Consider the following 21,912-nt stretch of genomic DNA (forward strand, 5'->3'; position numbering starts at 1 on the left):
CTATAATGAAGATTTAGATTTCTAATGTAGGAAAGATGTCCCCACTCAATATAGCCAAATTTATACAATACGTAAAACACCTTTCAAAAATCTGATTGAAAATACTACTTTATTACCTAATCATAATAATTATACTGTCTTTTACACATTTTAATGAATCATTTAAAAATTTAAAATAATAAAAAAAATTAAAAAACCTCATTGATTATATCAAAAGTTTATTAATCCAGAGAAATATGAAAAAAATATTAATAGTATGAATAAATTTGTTTACAAATTAAGTTTTAGAGTACATATTTTATATATAATGTTCTACACACATCAATTAATGTATCTATTAAATGTAGTTCTTGATATCATATTAATTGATTATTTTAAACATTTTTTGATTATGTCAAATAATAAGTAGTTAATAATAGTTCAAATAAAGGCCTCCACCAAACTGCTGCTGGTATACTTCAATTGTGTCATTATTCTTTATCCCTACGTCTTGTAGAGTATTTATTCCATGAATTCGTTTTCCATCAATTTGGAATGTTATTGATGCCTCATCTAAACCCTAAAACAATATAAAACTTCAATAAAACAATGTTGTTAACTTCAATAATATACATCATTCAACACTAATATTAAAAACCCTATTCAACTTAAAATTGAATCGTTCTCTCGTATTTAGACTGTACCATCTCATACCCCAAAAGCTATTGGTTAACAATACTTCAGCGACAGTTATTGATTATTGGTGTCGATGCAATCACCATATATATGGAAAATTATAAATTTCAGTAGGAGCTATCAAGTAGTGGAAAAGTACCGATTTGAGTAAAATGAAACTAAATGCCAATTTCTAAGTATGAATTTGTCAAACATTTGTTAGTTGTTACAATGTTATTCATTGTAAACAATAAAAATAAGTGTGACGTCATTGCTTTTCTTAAAACTAAACAAGATATGCAGACAAATTCAATCAAAAAAGAGATTAAAACATAGTCAGTAGCTTTAAACATTTTTGGCTTTATTTTTAATGTTGAGGTTGTACGTTATTGGACAACAATTTAAATTCCAGAAAGATAACTTAGTTTATTTTAAAAAGGATGCTTCATTTGAATGTTTTGTAATATGGTAAATAGAATTCATTATTTTCAAGTTAATAAAACATTAAATAGATTGTATTAAAAAACATGACACTAAGTTGAATTGAACTGTTTTCCAGCAAATCAAATTGATTTATTATGAATTATTTAAAATACATAATATTAAGTAAAATTATTATTTGGGAGGATTTATTTAAAACATAATTTTGTAATAAATTAATATAACACTAAGTTACAAGGTCGTAACTGGAGAGATGATCCAGGGGTCCGGACCCTTCGCCCACAACATTTTTTTTTAAAAGTAGAAGTATTTTAGTGGAGAATATAGTTTATTGACTTTAAAATTTCAGCATTTATACCTAAAAAAATGTTAGACCACCCGCGAAATTTTTTTTCAGTTACGGCTTTACCAAGTTATATTTACATGTACAACAGTATATGGTAAAATACAGTATACATTATAGTCTAAAGAGAAATATGCAAGTAATATCACATGGTTATCAATTTGTCTTATCAATGTGTTAATATATAAGTGCTAATATTGGTTTTCAGTAATTACCTAATAATTTAAAATGATGCGGAAATACCAAAGATTTACCAAACTTATGTTTGCATACTCAAACACAAATATAGTTGACAAACGCCTTACTTTTCCACTATTTGTCAGTAATTTTAATCTTTTACTTAATTGATATGGCTACAGTATTCAAGTTAGCAACTACAGTTGCTAAACAACCGTGTTTTTGTTCACTGATAACCAATGAGTAAATTAACACAATTAAAATCAATAGCTAAATTAATTCTTGATTGAATATATTCTATTTAAAAAAAATGTAGTCTAATATTAATAGTTATTGTTACCAATGGTAAAAATTGCAATTATTTACTTCTTAATAGCTTATACTTACAGATCTTATGTAGTAAGCATCCATGAGCTTTTGTAAATGACAATGTTTCTTGATACTAAATTGGATAATATTATTATCTATGCCAAGAACATTAACTGTAATTTTAATTTCATGGGCATCCTAAAATACAAGATATTTTAATAATGTTTCATGTTTAAAAACTAACAAAATTATAATTTGTAACTAATGTTCTTATTTTATAAAATTAGATAAAATAATAATTCAATAACCATACGATTATGAACTTATAAAATCTTATGTAAGTCAAAAGTCAGTCGACTTATCGTCCTAAATATAAAGAATGTTAAAGATAACAGGGATTGAGGTACATAAATGATGGTAGTAAATTTCAGGTTCAAGGTAAATAATTAAACTTATGATTGATGCATTTAATGGTACCACCACTTCTGGGAATATCAACATAACGACCTTCAATGTGGTAAAATGACATGGTTGATCAGTACACACTATGCAGCGCTGTTGAATTTTAGAAAAACTTGATTGTTTAACGATACGTGAACGAAACAAACGAACGTGTGCGAGAATGAAATAAGACGTTAAAAAACCAGGTTGGGAACAAACGCTTAAGATGACTCCATACCCACATGTGTTGTCTCTGTCTTACTAACATACATCATAACAAATTTTGCGTTCAGAAGAACATATTTTATGTTAAATATTAGTTAGTAAGACAGAGACAACTCATACGAGTATGGCGTCTCCTTAAAATACTAGACAGAGGTTAAGACAGAATATGCGCGGGTACGATGGTGAATTGAGCACAAAAAAAAACGGGTGGACACAGGTGTCAACACGTACGGCGCGCACTAACACACGTCAAAACGGGTGGGTGGGTACCTAATAGATGCGATCGACCGTTGTGTTTTCATTCGTCCGACGCCATTACAGAATGCCGACTCGTTTATTTTTCGCGCAATGAATAACTTGTTTACACTTACTCCTTTGTTTTCAGCCATTTTTGATGTGTGAAAAATCATTGCAAATCAGATGAACGGTGTTGACGTCTATGACAAAGAGAATACGGCTCCTTCAAAAAATAATGAACAATGTAGGTCACACACCAGACACAGACGCCAGTCGCCAAACGAATGATCTTGACAGAAAAAATCTCCGGTTCCATGGCTTTATAATTTTTAGTTTTTGTTATCAATATTGTTCTTATCAAATATTATGATAAAATGCGCGGCGATTTATTTTTAAATAATTTATTTTTATTTATAAGGAGCTTTGGTTAGGTTAAGCATTTGGATTGAAAGGACCAGATAGCTTTGAGGAGTAACTTGTAGATGAACCCAATAAGTTTAATATTTAACTTTATACAATAAAGGTGCAAACGATCTATCTAATCTAACCTCGTGGAGGGCTAGGTTTAATAACTTACAAAAAATTAATAAAATAACAAAAAAAGAGAAAAAAAATAAAATTTCTATTATGTATAGGTACTTAAATTAAAATTAAATTATTTTACGTTGATAGAGGTAGCTGAATACTATGCTATTTCTATAATACTATTAATTCATCATCAGATTCTAACAATCACTGAAAAATATTTATTTTAATATATTGATGGGCAGGTTTATTAAATGAGATGGCACGTTGTTACGTATTTTGGCTCCAATTATTTCGAAATGTCTGCTAGAAATGTTTTTTTTAGATTTAATAATAATAAAATTGTTTTATGCATTTCTTGTGTTTACTCTGTGTAATATTAGTTGTAATAGATTATTAGTTTTTAAATATATAGTAGTGATTTTTAAATAAATACTTATGGAACTAGATCACATTATCACGAATTTATTAATAATTATATTTATTATAATATGATAAATTAAAGATTTTATTGGTACTATGAAGTTAATATTATCACTATTTTGCTTTGAAAATTGAAAATTCCAGTAAAAACCATATGATTGGATCTAGTTCCAAGAATATCTACTAAGACAGCAGTAGTAATGCTAAAAGGAAAATATCCCCTGTACTCCGTCTGTTGTATAACATTTCGTGGTCAACGCCCCGCACCGTTCAACCTTGTCGTGCCCAGTCCTTTATATCAGATATTAGATATTAGATTCTTAGTCTGTGCTAATTACATTACGCATTTTATTTGAAGTTTGAATATAACCTTAAATAGTACCCCACGGCCATCATCACTTTAATAAATAATATCAATATTATCACAAAACAATATATTGTTATAATTATTTTATTTATTTAATAATAAATCAATGTCAAATGACAATATAACAGTAAAACACTTATTCATTTTTTTAGGATTTATTAAAATACAAAATATCACTTAGCAATTTTACATTATAATAATTAATAATACTACCACAAACTATAATAAAAAATATCAATGTTACCATAAAATTAATTTTTGATTTATTTTGATTTATCATATGGATAGGGTATTACCTTTATTATGTACTCATAATAAATTAATAACATTATTACGTAATTTTTTGGCCACCAAAAATATGTTATCATAATATTAATAGTTAACATTGCTATAATATTTTTTTCATATATTAATGTTATTCTTATATTACCAAAATATTGTTTATGTATTGTCAGAACAATACTTAATGTTTAAAGAAATATGATAATAATATTATATTTCTGTTATTTAAAAAATATTAAAAGAATTATTTAGTACAATTATGTATTAGAAAGGATCTCGAGACAATAAATAATGAACAAATATTTCTTATTTATTGATTATACTTTATTTAAAATTGATTCCCTCGGTCAGTAGTGTTTAATGATATTAAACAATTTTATTTAAATGAAAAATTCCTTATATGGTATCTGTTTATACATATTATATAGTTTTGTTTAATTTTTTAATACGCCCACATACTATATACGACAATACGGGACTTACTACTGTATAACTGGCGACCGGTATTATCAATTCTTATTTTATGCTAATAAAATTGTTTAATTTTACTCTCAAGAATGGGTTAGAATTACAAACAATTCAAAATTAAATGAAACTATGAAAACTTATGGACATTTACATCTGAGTCTAAATTATAATTTTGGTTCAAACCATTTTAAACAAGAAGATTTTGTATCCAACAGGACTCCTAATAGGAATTTGTAAGTTGTATACTCATTCTATTCATTTATATAAGCATTTATTAATAATCTAATTGAATACTAATTATTAAATTTTTAATTTTTTGTTTATAAATAATATTTATAAAATATTTATTAAGATTGAAATATGGAGTAATATCTTCATCAAATTTACCATTTATATCTTCTCCTTTAGAAGTATCATTGTTGAAAACTAAAGGGTTTTGGATACTTTTTACTATAAAATATATATTATAAATAACAAAAAAATGTTTTTAGATTCAAAATTAAATTTTAAAAATATGTTTGAAAAAAAATTTAAAAAATTAGGTCATTATAAAAACTCCTAAAAAACTCAAAAGATCAAAAAAAATCATTACTTTAACATTTTCTGAAGAAAATAATATTTTATCTGAAGAATATATGATACTTAAAAATCCAATTCAGCGATCACTTTTGGATCAGATTTAGATGCATCAACATTCAACGTCAAATTTAGCAAAGATGTTACCAAAAGATGAACATAATATTATAGATGAATCAAAAGCAGTTTTGAATATATTATAATGTTATAGTTATTAAATGTTTAGTTTTAGATCTGGGACATGGTTTGTGTGTAAAAAATAAGTATTAGAATCTAAATTTACAAAAGAAAAAAAATTAAGTGTTTATAAAAAAATAATTTATTTAGAAATTTGTAAATTCTTATTTAATTAATAATAATTTCAAAGATGCATTAAAAATAATAAAAATCGTAGTGCTGAATAAAATCTTTTTCTAGATAATATTTGCAAAATTCTCAAAATTATAAATTCCTTATTATTATTTTTCTTTTCCGATTTATTTTCTTTGAATCACGCTTGCGGTGTACCGATAAGTAACAATGCAAGTGATTGTCGAAAAAAACACAAACACTAAAGGTCAAAGTATAGGTGCCTACAGGCTACTGACGATATCATCAGCATGGGGAATACTACTTTCAGATATTATGAAGATAAATTTATTTTTAAATTTTTTAAATAACGCATCAAACTAATATCAATTTTACTATTTTAGCATTTCCAGCGTATGTCAACATTGTTAACGTATTAAATTTGAGAAGTGCTCACAGGGTTTCCATTCACTTAGTAACAGGTAAGAAAATAAAACTGGCTGAGTTTGCATTAGACCTTTTCATTACCTTTTTATCTAACCGGTATTTTGGCGGAGTTTACATCGCCTGAACTTTGTATCTACTATACTGATTTATTTAATTTATATTGTATATAAATATAGGCACTTACACTGTACACTATACATTATTAACTATTAAGTTAACGTTCGTTTTTATATAAAAATTTGATTTATGTGAAATAAATAATGTAAAAGTATGTTACTCTGATAACTAATTATTATTTATTAAATAGTATACTCTCTAAACTAAGAAGTTATATTATTTATAATATATATGTACATATTATTGAGTATTGACACCAGTGGCGTAATTTGGAATTGGTTCTGAGGTCGGATTGGGATATAAATTTATACTATCATTACAATCGTTCTGGTGGCAAGCGCGCCCGAAATTCCAACCGGGGCAAGATCAAAATTTTAAGACCAAATCAAAAAGGTTATTTTAAATTTTAATATATTTCTACTGTCTTCATATTAAAATAGCATAACCTATACATAGAAAATAAACAACATTATGACATACTTCTTAAATGGATCTTGTTTGAACGCGGCTGAATTCTTGTCGAATTGTCTTCCTGGCGTCATCGCCAAAGGCTTTACAAGTCTCGCGCGATCGGTGTGGAATGTCCGCGACAGTCATACTCCCCTCTACATATTCTCGGACGGCTAATGTCCACTACAACTTTCTTAATTCCGTGCGACATTATATTTATTCATATACCCACGTCAAAAGGCTGTCGCCTTACCAGCCCGGATTCAAACGTGGTCGTGCAGAGTAGGGGAGCAGATTATCTTTTCTTTTTATTTATTGTTGTTGTTATTATTTATATTGTATGTAAACAAAAATCTGTTTTTTATTTATTATTAATTAATAGTATTGTTATGAATAATACCGGCCCGCATGTTTAATATTATTATTATCATATATACACTGTTTTTTATGGTTATTATAATAAGTTTAGCGCCCAACATCCCTTAAGCCTATTAAAATTGTATTGTATATTAATATTTCATACAGTAGGTGACACTCCTCCCGTCAATAGCATTACGCGAGTCGTTGCCTCTAACCGCGATATTAAAATTAGGAGCAGAACATCGCAGAGATCTCAATAATATTATGTTATAATTAATATGCGTGATATTAAGTGAACAATAGTTTTAAATAATTCCCGGTAGGGGCAATGACCCCTTTGGCTCCCCTGAGGGCTAGATTAGGAACATATTGAGCCCCGGGTCTGAAATTTCATTTGGGCCCTTTTGACAAAAGATGCTTCACAAAGCCGCTCGCTACGCTCACTAGAGGATACATTTTTCTAACTATTTCACAAACTGACAATTGCATTATAAAATTATAAAATTAATATGTGTAATTTATGTCTATAAAACTACCAATTGTAATATAATTAAAGTAAAAAGTTAATACTTCATATTTCATTAATTTTATTTCAAATTTTCATAGTTAATTTTAAATTTATTAACAGTATACTTATTTACATCAAATATCAAATAAAAGTTAATATATAAAACAAAAACTATTTTATCAAATACATTTTTTTCCTTGCTTACTTTAAGCCAACTCTCATAATACTTTATTTAAGTCTAATGATCTTAATAAATCATTCTCAGAATGTAAAATCATTAATATGTCTGTTTTCATTTATTGAAGACATTATTGTCTATTGATAAGAATAGAAATATCAAATAAATGTAAAATGCGTCATTTTTAGCATAGCGCTTAATTTGAAGGTATTTATTATTTAGTTATTTTTGTCAATAAAAAAAAAAAATGATTTTTAGAAAAACTATTGTTTAAAATCTAAAAGCGTCACGTCCGCGCCATCCTTACGTTGCCGGGCGTGCAACCACGATTATATTATACAATGATTTAGGTATAATCTATGGTGCAACGCTGAACGCATAGTGATTGCTATAAAATAGGAGCGGTAATAGAAGCGGGGTCTTGTGAGCCGTTGCCGTTTTAGTCTGTTTGGCAGTAGTGTTCGCCGCCGCCGCCGCCGCCGCCGACCTGGCGTCAGCTACTGTCGTATCACTATCGCGAACGCGGCCTCAGATAAGGTTATTTACATTCTATTTGTTGTTGATTATTATTTTGTTCGGCGTCTTGTGATCATACCCCGTTTAATTGTATATATTAATATTATAAAAGCAATTAAGTGACACGGTAATAATACTTTTTTTTTTTAACCATATCAGTTTTGTTGTTTTACTACATTTGATCATAGTTAATAAGACGTCCTACCCTAGACAAATGTTGCAAGTAACCAGCGACCAGCTTACGAAGTATTTCAATATTCAATAGCTCCGTGACGGTTTGAAAACATACATTTCATACAGCTAGGTGATTTAGAATGCAAATCTAAATTTTAGATAACAAAAAAAAAAAACGCAAAAATATGTACTCTCTATTTTGTGCTATATTGTGTGGTCTACGGCCGCCGACCGAATCCATATTGTTACATTGTAGCATACTGTATAACAGAACTCGGAGCCAGCAGGTAAATAAATTTTAGAAGTCACATCTCTTATACAAAAAGAAACTATTAATACAGGTGGGTGTAGATCTCGATATGAAAATGTATAGAATTATTTAATTTTGATAATACTATATGTAAACAAATATTTTTTTTAAAGATAAAATGAGATACACATAACTGTGCAATAAATTTTACACGTAAAATGTTTATCTCAATTTATGTGAAATTTAAAAAATTTAAAAACGCTGTTACGTATTAATTTATTATTATTAAGTATTTATTTTATTTTTTGTCATAATGATGTAATTATGTCCAAATTTTAAGGACATACAACTTTTTTAGTAGCCATCTTATTATTTATACGCTATTCTAAATGAGATGAGTATCGGGTGGCTAAAAGTTGTGTGCATGTTCTTATTGTCACGAAACAGAACTTAACACACTGGTGTACTGGGACGGTGTGTGCGGCTTCTGACTATTGTGAACAAAAACTGGTATAGTGATCCATTTTAGAACATAGTTTATTTAATAATTATAAATTATAATCATATTTACTAAATTATAAAACTCAAAACAATTCCTATTAACATTTGTTTGAACTTAAAAAATTGCTTCAATTGTTGCTATTTTCATTCGGTTCCTTTTATCTGTCCATTTGAATGTTTATATTAGCGAAAATTCTCATTAAATTTGCATTATGAGCTAGAATAGCATACATATATTGACAAAGTTTAAGTAATTTAATATACTGTTCACAACTGTTACAATTCCTAATGAAATTATCCAGTTTACATAACAAAATTCTATATTATTATTTAATTTGCTTTTACTGTATTGTTTTTAATCCAAATGACTTATTAAATAACTTAGCATCATCTATAATATAAAACCTTATATTCTTTATATAAATATATGTAGGTACCTACTATCAATATTTTCTCATTATGTTGAACTGTTTGAGTTCATACAAGAAAACATATATTATCGATAGGGCTAAATCCACTTATTTTTAAATAACCATAAGATATTGAGTAAAAGTCAATAATTAGTTAATTTGATTGTAGAGATATTTTGAGAAAATAAATATAGTAGTTTTGAAACTTTACACCAGTGTGTTATGTTCTGTCTCGTTACAATAAGAACATGCACACAACTTTTGGCCACCCGATACTCATCTCATTTAGAACAGCGTATAAATAATAAGATGGCTACTAATAAAGTTGTATGTCCTTAAAATTTAGACACAATTACATCATTAAGACAAAAAATAAAATAAATACTTAATAATAATACTTTAATAAGTAACAGCGTTTTTAAATTTTTTAAATTACTACATGAGTTATCTAAAATGTCCAAAATCTATTTCCTACAAAACATAATTTTTTTTTAACTTATAAATTAGACATCTGTATTGAACTTAAAATTTTAAAATTTAAATTATATTGTATCAAAGTTATAGCAGTAGTATACGAGTTTCATAAACATGTAAAAAATTCCGTACTAAAAGAAAGACTTACAGTACTTAGTACAACATACAGGCATTCCATTAATAATTAAATAGTGTAGCATATAATTTTTATTATATCTATTGAGATTTCTATCACAAAGATTTATGAGAAAACCTAATTTAATTATCATTGTTTTTTTTCAGAAACGGATGGATATTCGTGTCTTACTAATAAAAGTTGTTACAGTGGCTTGTACAAGCAAAAAATGGCATAAAATAATTGATTTAAACCTTATGATGAAAAGTTTTTGGGTTCTTTCATTTTATGAGCAACTAATTAAATTCTTGTGTTGCTATTTGAATATCATAAACAGGTATGTTATGTACAAGCTTTATAAATTTATGACAGAATAATACAAATTTCTCTACTGTTATCAATAACTGATTTTTGGCGATATCTTATCGCAAATATTAATGTGTATTTAACAATCAATATTTGCGATGAGCTAACGCTACAAATCTACTAAGTTAGTAAAATAATAAGGTATCAGTGTCATTATCAAGGTTGAGTAAGTTAATTAATTATTTAAACTCATTAAGTTAAGTTAATACAGAAAAATGTAAGTTATTTTTAATATTAAATGTTACTTTTTTTATTTAATTAACTTGTTAAAAGTTGCAATCACCCAGACTTAGCAATAATTACCTTCTTTTTTTCAGATACGTGTGAATTTGGTGACTTCTTAATAAAGCTTTTGCATAGTCTTACATGTGAAGAAAGACTTGTGAAATTATGGTGAATAATTTTAAGAAGTTTATTGGATTTGTCAAAAAAAGAGCAAGGAAATCAATACTTATTTTGATTTATTTTTTCAATGTATAAGTAAATATTTTAGCGTATAATTTTCGTTATATCTATTGAAATTGCTATCACCCAGATTTAGCAGTAATTACCTTTTTTTTTCAGATACAAATTAATTTGGGGACTTTCTAATAAAGCTTTTGCATTCGCTTACATGTGAACAAAGACTAGTAGAATAATGTTGAATCATTTTGAGAAGTCTTTTGGTTTTGTGAAAAAAGAGCATAGAAATCAATACTTGATTATCTCAATAATACAAATTGCTCTATAGTTTCAAAAAAAAAAACTGATTTTTGAAGGCAATTTATCGCAATCTTTGATAGGTATTCAACAATCATTATTTGCGATAACCTTAAACTAAATATTAGATTAATTTTTTACACATTAATGGGTAATCACCACGGGCATTTTATTATTTAAAAAAGTAGCTTAATATACAATTCATCTATATATCAATAAGACATATTTATACCTCATTTATCAAATTAAATTTCTACTTCTAAAATTCATCCCAAATACTTTAAACCATAATGATTGTTTTCTCGGTGAAACAAGTGGATAATGGAATTACAGTCCCTTGCACAATATGAATGTACCGAGTGTAATGGAATTTAACTACAATGTTATGGTTATGGTTTTTTTCATAAAAAAGCATAGAATATAATTCTAATTTTGCTTTATTTATTACATTAATAAGTAAATATCTTACATTATCATTTTAATTGTATCATGAATGATGTGAACGAGTTCCTTTTCTAATGACTAAACGTGAACGTGAACAATTCAATTTTTTTTTAGTGAACGTTCCGAACACTGCATTTTTAATTAAATGAACATATGTAATATTTGTATTATTTATTCCATATTTATACACAGTGACTTTTTTTTAAAAAAAAAATGGCGGGCTGGTCTCGAAAATTTTATTTTGATGATAAAAGAGTTCGTAACATCATGCCATATACCGTCAAGCTTGGCTCTACGAAATAAACAAAAAGAAGAGGTTAACGTCACTTCTATAGTGTTGTAGTGTAGCTGGCATCCTAATCAAAGTCATTGGCAGGAATACCATTTTTTTTCGTTACAAACACACTGTCGATAGTGTTGATACCTCTTGTCCAATCATCGTCTTTTAATAAGTTGTCGAGATTGTATGTGCTCTGTTATCTGTTGTTTGTCGTTCGATAATTCACTGTTTTCTTTTATTTACTTGGATCCCGCCACACGGTTGACTTCTCCAACGCCGTAAACTCATTTAAGATATTTTCATTGACCAGTCGTCGATATGACTCCCAGGTGAGTAACAAATATAATATTTATGCACTTGCTCAAGCTTCCGAATTTACGGTAACTCGGTTTTTATTCGCAGTTTTTGTTGTTTGCAAATGTTATCCGTTGTCATATAATCTGCATATGACTGAGGTCCGAATAGTTTTTTTCAAAAAGAATTCATATCTTGTAATTCATCATTTTTTGCACCACCTTCAGCATTTTCAATTATACTAGTTAAATTAATTAGCTCTATTTCTTCTGATATTTATTCTGATCTTCAACGAATAAGTTTTCCTCATAATTTTTATTAATTCCAAAAACCCTAAATCCTTTAACAAAAATTGCTACCATTATCAGTTGTAATATTTAAATGAAATCGGCTAACGACAAATTGAATACAGAATTATTTTTAAAAACTGAGCTTTCATTTTCTGAAAATGAAGTAGCTGATAGTAATTCAGATAGTGATTCTGATTCTGGTTCAAATTTTTATTTGAACCAGAATTTGTCAACAAAAAGCTATTTTTATAAAATAATGACTTCAGATCAAGAACTTTTAAATTTCTTAGAAAAAATGTCGATTTAAAGAGTTTATTTGCATTTCCTATAGAACTATCCAAATTCATTCAGTTTAATACAAGTTTACCCTTTAGTTATTATTTATTTATTATGTACCTATTTACTGTTATTGTTTCAATATTTAAAGTTTCAGATGAATATATTAGAAAATAAAATCATATTTTTCAATTCCACCTGAATTTAAGTATTAAATAGGAAATATTTTTTTCAACTGGTCGGCTGTGTGCATATTGCCGAAGTATTTGCTTAATTTTATCACTAGGAAATTCTTATCATAATGTATCTCAAAGAACACGTCAGATATTAAAAACATAATACAGATACTTTATAAATTGTAAATACTCTAAATTCTAAATTGTATTTTTATTTTTGGGTTGAGTCGTATATGTTTATGAATTTTAATATTTACTGCAGGTTGATTCGTAAAAAGAAATAAAAAAAATTAAATTAACGACCCAATCAACGCGTTTATTTTTTAAAAGAACGTTTACGTGAACGAGTTTCTTTTTTGAGTACTGAACGTGAACGTGAAAAAATCAATTTTTTTAGTTAACGTTCAGAACACTGCTTTTTTCATTAAGTGAACATGTCAAATGTTTGTGTTATTTATTCCATAATAATACACAGTGCCTTTAAAAAAAAAAAAAAAAATTCGTGCTTGTCTTGAGCATTTAATTTCGATGATAAAAATGTTCGTAACATCATACCATTTACCATTAAGCTTGGCTCTACGAAATAAAGAAAATGAAAATTGAAAGGTGAGCGTCCCTTCTATAGTGTTGTATTGTGGTAGGCAGCCCAAACAAAGTCGTTGGCGGGAATACCATTTTTTTCCGTTACAAACATACTGTCGATAGTGTTGATACCTCTTGTCCAATCGTCCAATCATCGTCTTTCATTAAGTTTTCGGATTGTATGTATTTGGTCTGTTATCTGTTGTTTGTCGTTCGATGATTCACTGTTTTCTTTCATTTACTTGGATCCCGCCACACGGTTGACTTCTCCAACGCCATAAACTCATTTAAGATATTTTCATTGGCAAGTCTTCGATATGAATCCCAGGTGAGTAACAAATATAATATTTATGTACTTGCTCAAGCTTCCGAATTTACGGTAACTCGGTTTTTATCCGCAGTTTTCGTTGTTTGCAAATGTTATCCTTTCCCATATAATCTGCACATGACTGAGGTCCGAATAGTTTTTTTCAAAAAAAATTCATATCTTGTAATTCATCGGATATTTTGGTGATGTCGCCGCCGTCATCATTATCCAAATGTAGGTAATAGTGGTTATAGGTAAATGTTCAATCGTACAAATAATTAATCACGAAATCCATTTCGAAATTATAATGGATGCCTATCAATAATTTTCCAATCGCGTAACTTGAGAGTTGACAGTATTAAGTGTTATGCATTGCCTTTCTCTTACTTTGTAGTCTTAAGTGACCAAGTAGAATATTCTACAATGCACATACGTCTTCACCTCCTGTCTACGATGGTTTTCGGACTTAGATACCTCATTTATGCGCGTTTCTGTTTTTATCAACTATCAGGATCGACCAATTGGTACACAAATGATCGTCGCAGTTTTGTTATCATTTACCTATCAAACAAACAAATAATAATAAAAAAAACTACTTTTTACTGCATGTATGTATACAAATGCATCAGGCATGAATATGTCTTAAAGCTACTGACTTATTTACATAAACTGCCCCTATAGGTGGTTCATGACGTCATGTTAATGCTCTCCGTGTCGAATAAATTTATAGAACATCCCCAACCGGCGTATCCATAACACACACATGTCAAAATAGTTGTGACTTGTCTGTTCTGTTGCCAGTTTAATAAATAAGACACATCTAATACATATTTACGCGCATATTTGTTTCGTGTTTTTCCATTAATAATGTGATTCTGCCATCTTTTGTCGGATTTCTGTTCTTACAATGATTAGATGAGGTATTTAATTTGTTCTACATATATATAATTTTTATTTTATATATATTTTTTTTTCTAGTATTAACCATAAGTAATTAAAACATTGTAGTGAATCATAAGCATAAAATTAATAATATCATACAAACTGTAAGGCATAATACTTATAGAGGTTACACGTATACAATAAAAAGTTTAGTAAGACTGGTTGGTTGTCATTCGCAGCAACCTATTTCAAATAAATAATAGATCTATTTTGATGTTTCAATAATCAACATATTAATGTATTTTGATTACAGCCCAAACAAAGTCACTGAAAATGACACAGATTCTAGTTCTTCTTCTAAAGAACAGGAAAATTTAATCATTACAAGTTGTACATCATCAGATTCTATGTCTTCTAGAGGACATACCTCTCTCCCACCAGAAGAAATGGATGTCAACCCTGATGAGTCCGAACATGATGATTCTAAACATCAGTATGAAGCAGAAAAAATTATAGCACTTACTAATTTTGGTGGGTCGTTGACGTTTTTAGTGAAGTTTAAAGGAATTAATGAAGCCGACTGGATACCAGCCAATGAAGCTAATAAAAAATTCCCACGAATCGTTATCGATTACTATTTGTCATTACCAATAAACTGGATTAAACAAAAATTAAATGACAATCAATAATTATTATAATACCAATAAGGATGACAAGTGTTCAAAAAGAGACTTTTATTTTATATCATATCTTATTATAAATGTCTTCAATTATTTATTATAATTATTTCAGTTTATTATATATTGCAGGTATGCCTTACAGATAAATTTATTAGTTCATAAATTATTAAATATTTAAATGTTAGTAATTAAATACTTTCATAAAATGTCAATTTTTTTTTTCATTTCAGTGATACAGTATAATAATAGTGTTCTCTTAAAAGTTGATTGTATATCAGTTTATGTTATTAAATAATTATTGGTTTTGAAAAGTTATTTCTTAAGAGGACACACCCGTATATGTTGTCACTGTCTTACAGATGTAAAACATAGCAAAAACTGTATTGCACGGGAAAGAACCAAACTACAGCAAAAGTTACTAAGAAACAACATTTTCACTACATAAAAAAGAAAAAATAGGCTGTGAAATATTGTTATTATTTTTAGATATCATGACTAAAAATAAAATTATTGAAATTATTGAAAAATTGGATTTTGTAACAATTAGAAATTATATAAGTGATATAAAATAAATAAAAACGTTATTTCACAGATAATGTTCTCAACTATGTTATTTATCAATTTGGAGTCTTAACTATCACTACACTCAAAGTGGTTTTATCCCGTGCTAAACAGCTTTTACTTTGTTTTACATACATAAGACGGAAACAACACGCGGGTGTAGTGTCCTCTTAAATGCCAAAACATGTTAATTTAAGTTTATTTATTTGTTCAAATGTTAGGTCTAAATATTGAATACTTGTGCCTTATTTTAATAATTAAAAGCATTTTTTCACCGTATATTATCTATTATTATCGACAGAGCTATAGTACCATTTAAAATCATCTAGTTATTTTGTTTTTTTTGTATTATCATTATAATTGTAAATGTATAAATAGTATGACCAAACATGCTGATTTTCCAGCAGGTATCCCAATAAATATTTTAATCGTCTCAGTACAGTAAAATATACCAAGTCTTACTCAACGTCCAACTTTAAACAAAACACAACTTCAAAAAATTTTTATTTTATTTAATATTCATTTTTATCAATTGTATATTAATTTTTAAAATGAATATGTTTTATCCATTTTAATTTTAATTGCAGTTGATTGTATTCAATACAATGATTATGTGTTTTAATTGTAAACAAATTGACAAAGGTTGTAACTTCAATTAAAAAAGTATCAATCATTTTCTATAACTGCTAAAAATTATAATTACCAAATAGAAGTTGATGAGTATACAATGAAGAAAATATCAATTTTTTTTAAAGACATATGTTGAGTAACTTTCAAGAACTTTATCATCAAACATTGTGGACAATAAACGCTTAACTGAGTCACCTACACTTATTAGTAACAAGCAATGACAATTTAAAAACCTGAAAATTAAATAATAAAAAATATTATGATTATTTTTTAAGCTCTTATTGTGTAGATGAAGTATACATCTTAAATGTATTCATATGTGTCATTACTATAATAGTTTTAAAATTATTTTCATTTTTTTTTTTTTTTGGAGCTTGAATTCAAATTCTTGTAGAGATTCATGATTTTCGATTGGAAGTATATCATTTAAGTCATAATCATTAAAACCATCATCTGATATTACTGCATTTTTGTTTAAATTTTCCAGCAATGCATTCATGTTAGCATTAATTTGTTGATTAGTGAGTACACAACAATTTATGTCATATTTCATAGTAGACAATGTGTTCAATACACATTTTTGAAACTCTAAAAACAATAAGACGAGCAATAAGATTAAAAAGGTAACATAATATAAATTATTATCAAAGTAATTTAATACATACCAGCTAATGACATTGTAAGTTCAATACAAGTTTTACGGTTATTAAGCGTAAGACCTAGAGAAAAGAAACAATTAAATATCAGTTGATTAAGAAATTATGTAATTATTAGTATCAATAGTTACCTTGATTTGAAGCGGAAGATGATGTTTTCAAATTAAGAAAAGTACTTCAATGTAGTATGTTCTAAGAAAAATTGAAACTTCCATATATTTTATCAAATGTCTTTACAAAATAATCCAATAATTTTTGAAAAATCTTTAGGTTATGATTAGGGAGCGTGTGTAATTGTAAGAAATAAATCAATATATGAGTATGTTACAATTTTTCTTAAAATATGGAATAAAAAATCTAAAATATGAAAATATCGAAAAAATATATTAGTATTGAAAATAACAAAAAATAAATATTTCATAATTACAAATATTGAATAAAAGTAAAACAAATGATGTGGTTGCAGAGAAACAATTAATAGCAGAATACTTGTATTAGACATATGAATAATACATTTTATTAAACATAAAAATATGATATTACATGATTTTTATAGAACAAACAATACAAAAATATAATATTTTGTAGATAGACTATTTATGTATAATAGAGGTATTATATGAATATTTTAAAGCCATTGTAGTAGCTGCGCAGCGCTGGCCCTGGAGTGCGGCAACTATAGTAGACTGTAGAATGTAATTTGTATTGTAGGTGCCATGTATCTCACTATCAAATTTTTATCAATAATTTAACAATATTAGCTATCACAGTGGCACTTACAGTCTACACTCTACTCCATAGCTAATACTTTTTGTATTATTTATTAATTTTTTATTAGTTCATTGGGGTATTTTTTTATTTAATTTATTGTTTGTCAGAATGTCTGATAAATCTCGTCGTCACTCGCAGCTTTCGCACTACCTTGTAATTTGTGTCTGTGATTTATTTTATTATGTGACTGTGACCTAGCAATGTACGGTGTATAACATCAAGATCAGCCTCACACCAAAATTAAAATTGATATTGTAAGTATGCCTAAACATCCTTATAAAGACTTTAAACACTTAGGTCGAGCTCAATGTTATAGCCGATTAAATGGTATAAATAGACTAAACGTCCCTGAAATAATAAAATGTACTGCAACGCCAGAACATTTAGTTGCAAAAATATAACGCTATAACAGTTTAGACGATTTTAACATTACCTCCTATGAAAGTGTTATTAAAACTACCTCATCTAAATGTGAAATTGAAATGGAGGGTAGTAGTAAAATGTATGAAGAAAATGCTCTTCAATGTAAATTACCACATTGGGTTTCAATTAATTGTGTCACTCTTAATGTAACTACCCAATTATTTAAAATTCTTAATGAATGTAATCCATCTGATGTGATTAAACTTCCTGCGAGAAGTTTGTTAATATAAATTACATTTTATTTATCAGTACCTAATATATTTTAATTATAGTAACATACGAGAAAGCTAGAAGTCAATTACCAAAATATGACAATAATGATGATGCTAAAAGCTCAAATATTGAAAACCGGGGTCGTAGAACGCTTAAGAAGAAACTTTAAGACAGAGAATCAGATAGTCATTTACCATCAATGATAAGTATGTCAGAACCAGAAGCCAAACCAACTATTTGGATAAGATTCCTTCATATAGATTATTTTATGTGCTAAGTTACTTATTACATGTGTTATTTAACATTAGCATATATTTTTATTAGATGATTCTAATAGAAAAAATAAATTAAAACCTTCTATTAACATCACAACTCCAGTTTCACAAAATCAAGTTAGGGAATCTACAAAATCTAGAACTAGTCTTATGACTCTAGTGTTCAAAAAAGTCACATCAATTTTCACCACTCCAGTTCCACAGAAATATAATAACAATAATGATTCAATTTCAATTTGACACAAATTAATTTACTTGTTGTTCAAGATATTTAAAATTAAATAATGTATGTTATAAAGTTATTACTTACTGACTTGTCAATTATTAATATCAAATGTATTGTAGATCAGTTACCAACAGAAACAAATTCTGACAATTGTTCATCACCACCAATGTTTGAAAATTACAATGAATCTCATAATGAAGGTAAATATTTTCTTTTGCATAAGTATAAATGTCATACATATTATAGGTATGTGTTACATATTTCATCATCACCCGGAGCCGTGGATTTGTCTCATACTATAATACATTTATTACAACAGCAAATTTTGTTAGTCCAACAAATTGTACGAGGTCAACCGATAACCAATAAGTTATTAACAAAATTAATCATGAGCAATGGAGAATCTAACCACAATCAACATTCAGACGAAAATGTTCTGAACATTTCACTCTACCCGCTCATTATAAAAAAACCTTAAAAGCTTTCATCACAACAGTTTAATTTTGACTAAACATGTTTAATTGTTATATTTTATCTTAATATAATTTACATATTATATATTGTATTTTATGCGAGTGCGCACATTTCCAATTATTAGTTATTACTTATATATAATTATTAAAATAAATTAATTTTGTGTAGGTATTAATTTTTGTTTTTTAATTTATTAATTACATTTAATGACTATCCAACTGTAAATATGTACATTTACTTCAAAATGTATAATAGTAAATAAGTAGACTTATTAGTCAATAATGGTAAACATAAAGATTATAGTTTAAGACGAAAGACTATATTAAATTAAATTATATTAATTAGTCATGTATCATAATCCTATACAAATAATAGATATTTTATATACATCTAAAATGCTAGTTTGTATGCCAATAATAGTCCGTCTTAAATATCAAACATGTATTATCAATATTCACTTAGAAACTTAAAATAGTTGTCTCATTTAGACTTATTTTGGAACGTAATAAGAACATCTATTACACATCAAAAATAGCAATTTTGATCTAATAAATTATATATAATAGACATTGGCATGTTTACTGGGAAGTTATCTACCTACTTTATTTATGTAGGTAATTTTATTATTTACTCTTTGGTAGGTCAAAAATAAATATTTTAAGTACCTTAATATCTAAATACAAATTACCTACTGATTTTTTAAAAATTTTTTCAGAAAGTTCATATTTATATAAGTATGCCGAGTTTTTAGCCGATACAGATGTGGGAAATTGCGAATTGCTTACAAAATATTCAAAATGTTGAAGACACAGTAACAAAAAAGTCTGCTGATGGATGCTAAATCAAGCAATCTCCTCGTACAGTCTACATTACACAGAATTGGTACTAGAAATGAAATAATTACCCAAAAGCAATTGGACTCAGCAATAATTAAATTTGTTGTTCATGATACACAGCCAATTAATATTGTTGATAAGCCAGTATTGTTCCAACCTAATTAGGAACTACCAAAATCATTAAGTGTAATGTGCTCAAAAACATTAAAAACACGTTAAACTCTGCAGCTGATTGAATGGTAGATAATAATTACTAAAACACTGTCAAATATTGAATATATATCAAATACCGTAGATTGTTGGACCCAAGGTAAAAAATCTTACCTTGGCATAACAACTCATTTGATTAATACAACAATGTTAGTTAGAGAAGGTGCATCATTAGCTTGTGCAGTGATAAAAGGTCGGCTTACTTTTGATATAATAGCCAAAGAAATATATAATATAAATATAAAGTAACTAGTTATTAATTGAATATATTAACGGTTATACTTAGTTAATATTATTATGTTACCTGCGTTTTAGATTTGATAACATATGGATGGAAAAAGAATTAGTGATCACTGCATGTCTTATTCCCAGATTTAAATTTTCTAATTTAATCATACAAACCTTTTTTATATTGATCTTAAAATAGCTTCTAATAGAAGTGTTCAATGTGTCATAGGTTTAAATTGTCTACTTTTAATTTTGTTCTTTAAAGCGAGTAAAGTTGGTAGTAGATATCCCATATACAATGTATACAAAATCAAATATGTATATAATTAGTATGTACACTGTAGATAGCTTTTTCACCTGGTCCAAATATATCACAAAATCCATTTATGAATATAGCTTCTTCATTTAATATTCTTGGTAATGTATTAAAATCTAGGACTTAATTCAATTTTTCTAAGTCACCAGGTCCATTTATAATTCTTTTTAGTTGATATTATGCATCATATGTGGAATTCCTTATTGTTTAATTAGGTAATCTCAAGTACACATTAATTACTTCATGGATTTTTTCTACCACAATTGTCGAATGATTTTGTTTTGACAAAAGTTTTGTTTACTCGACAAAGAGTTCAAAGTATGACTCGTCTGTGAGATGACAAACTATCTTCATTTACAAAATCATTTTCTGCACCACCTTCAGCATTTTCAATTATACTAGTTAAATCAATTAGCTCTATTTCTTCATATTTATTCTGATCTTCAACGAATAAGTTTTCCTCATAATTTTTATTAATTCCAAAACCCCTAAATCCTTTAACAAAGTTGCTACCATTATCAGTTGTAATATTTAAATTAAATCGGCTAACGACAAATTGAA

At 27.4% G+C, this 21,912-nt stretch overlaps 2 protein-coding genes, 1 long non-coding RNA gene and 1 pseudogene across 4 annotated transcripts; 3 read left to right on the plus strand and 1 right to left on the minus strand.

Moving 5' to 3' along the window:
• Positions 1–275: 275 nt before the first annotated feature.
• Positions 276–3,120, minus strand: LOC113549802 (small ubiquitin-related modifier 3-like). Its single transcript, XM_026951267.1, has 3 exons — positions 2,962–3,120; positions 2,003–2,122; positions 276–559 (listed from the first exon to the last, which is right to left on the minus strand). Exons 1-3 carry the CDS (start codon positions 2,998–3,000, stop codon positions 410–412), a joined length of 309 nt encoding a protein of 102 aa, XP_026807068.1. The 5' UTR covers positions 3,001–3,120; the 3' UTR covers positions 276–409.
• A 1,850-nt stretch (positions 3,121–4,970) lies between these two features.
• Positions 4,971–5,731, plus strand: LOC113550087 (annotated as a pseudogene).
• Positions 5,732–8,489: 2,758 nt separating this feature from the next.
• LOC113558241 lies at positions 8,490–11,398 on the plus strand. Its single transcript, XR_003405610.1, has 4 exons — positions 8,490–8,793; positions 10,424–10,593; positions 10,940–11,102; positions 11,187–11,398. It is a non-coding gene; the product is annotated as an uncharacterized LOC113558241 (long non-coding RNA).
• An 869-nt stretch (positions 11,399–12,267) lies between these two features.
• Positions 12,268–15,655, plus strand: LOC113558154 (heterochromatin protein 1-like). 2 transcript variants are annotated; one of them, XM_026963669.1, is made up of 2 exons: positions 12,268–12,374; positions 15,166–15,655. In XM_026963669.1, the coding sequence occupies exons 1-2, from the start codon at positions 12,364–12,366 to the stop codon at positions 15,539–15,541; spliced, it is 387 nt and encodes a 128-aa protein (XP_026819470.1). In that variant the 5' UTR covers positions 12,268–12,363; the 3' UTR covers positions 15,542–15,655. The 2 variants fall into 2 exon arrangements, with proteins under 2 accessions (XP_026819470.1, XP_026819464.1); XM_026963663.1 differs by lacking the exon at positions 12,268–12,374 and adding an exon at positions 13,797–13,991.
• Positions 15,656–21,912: the final 6,257 nt, after the last annotated feature.

Source organism: Rhopalosiphum maidis, chromosome 1, assembly GCF_003676215.2.
Source record: "Rhopalosiphum maidis isolate BTI-1 chromosome 1, ASM367621v3, whole genome shotgun sequence".
NCBI lineage: Eukaryota > Metazoa > Arthropoda > Insecta > Hemiptera > Aphididae > Rhopalosiphum > Rhopalosiphum maidis.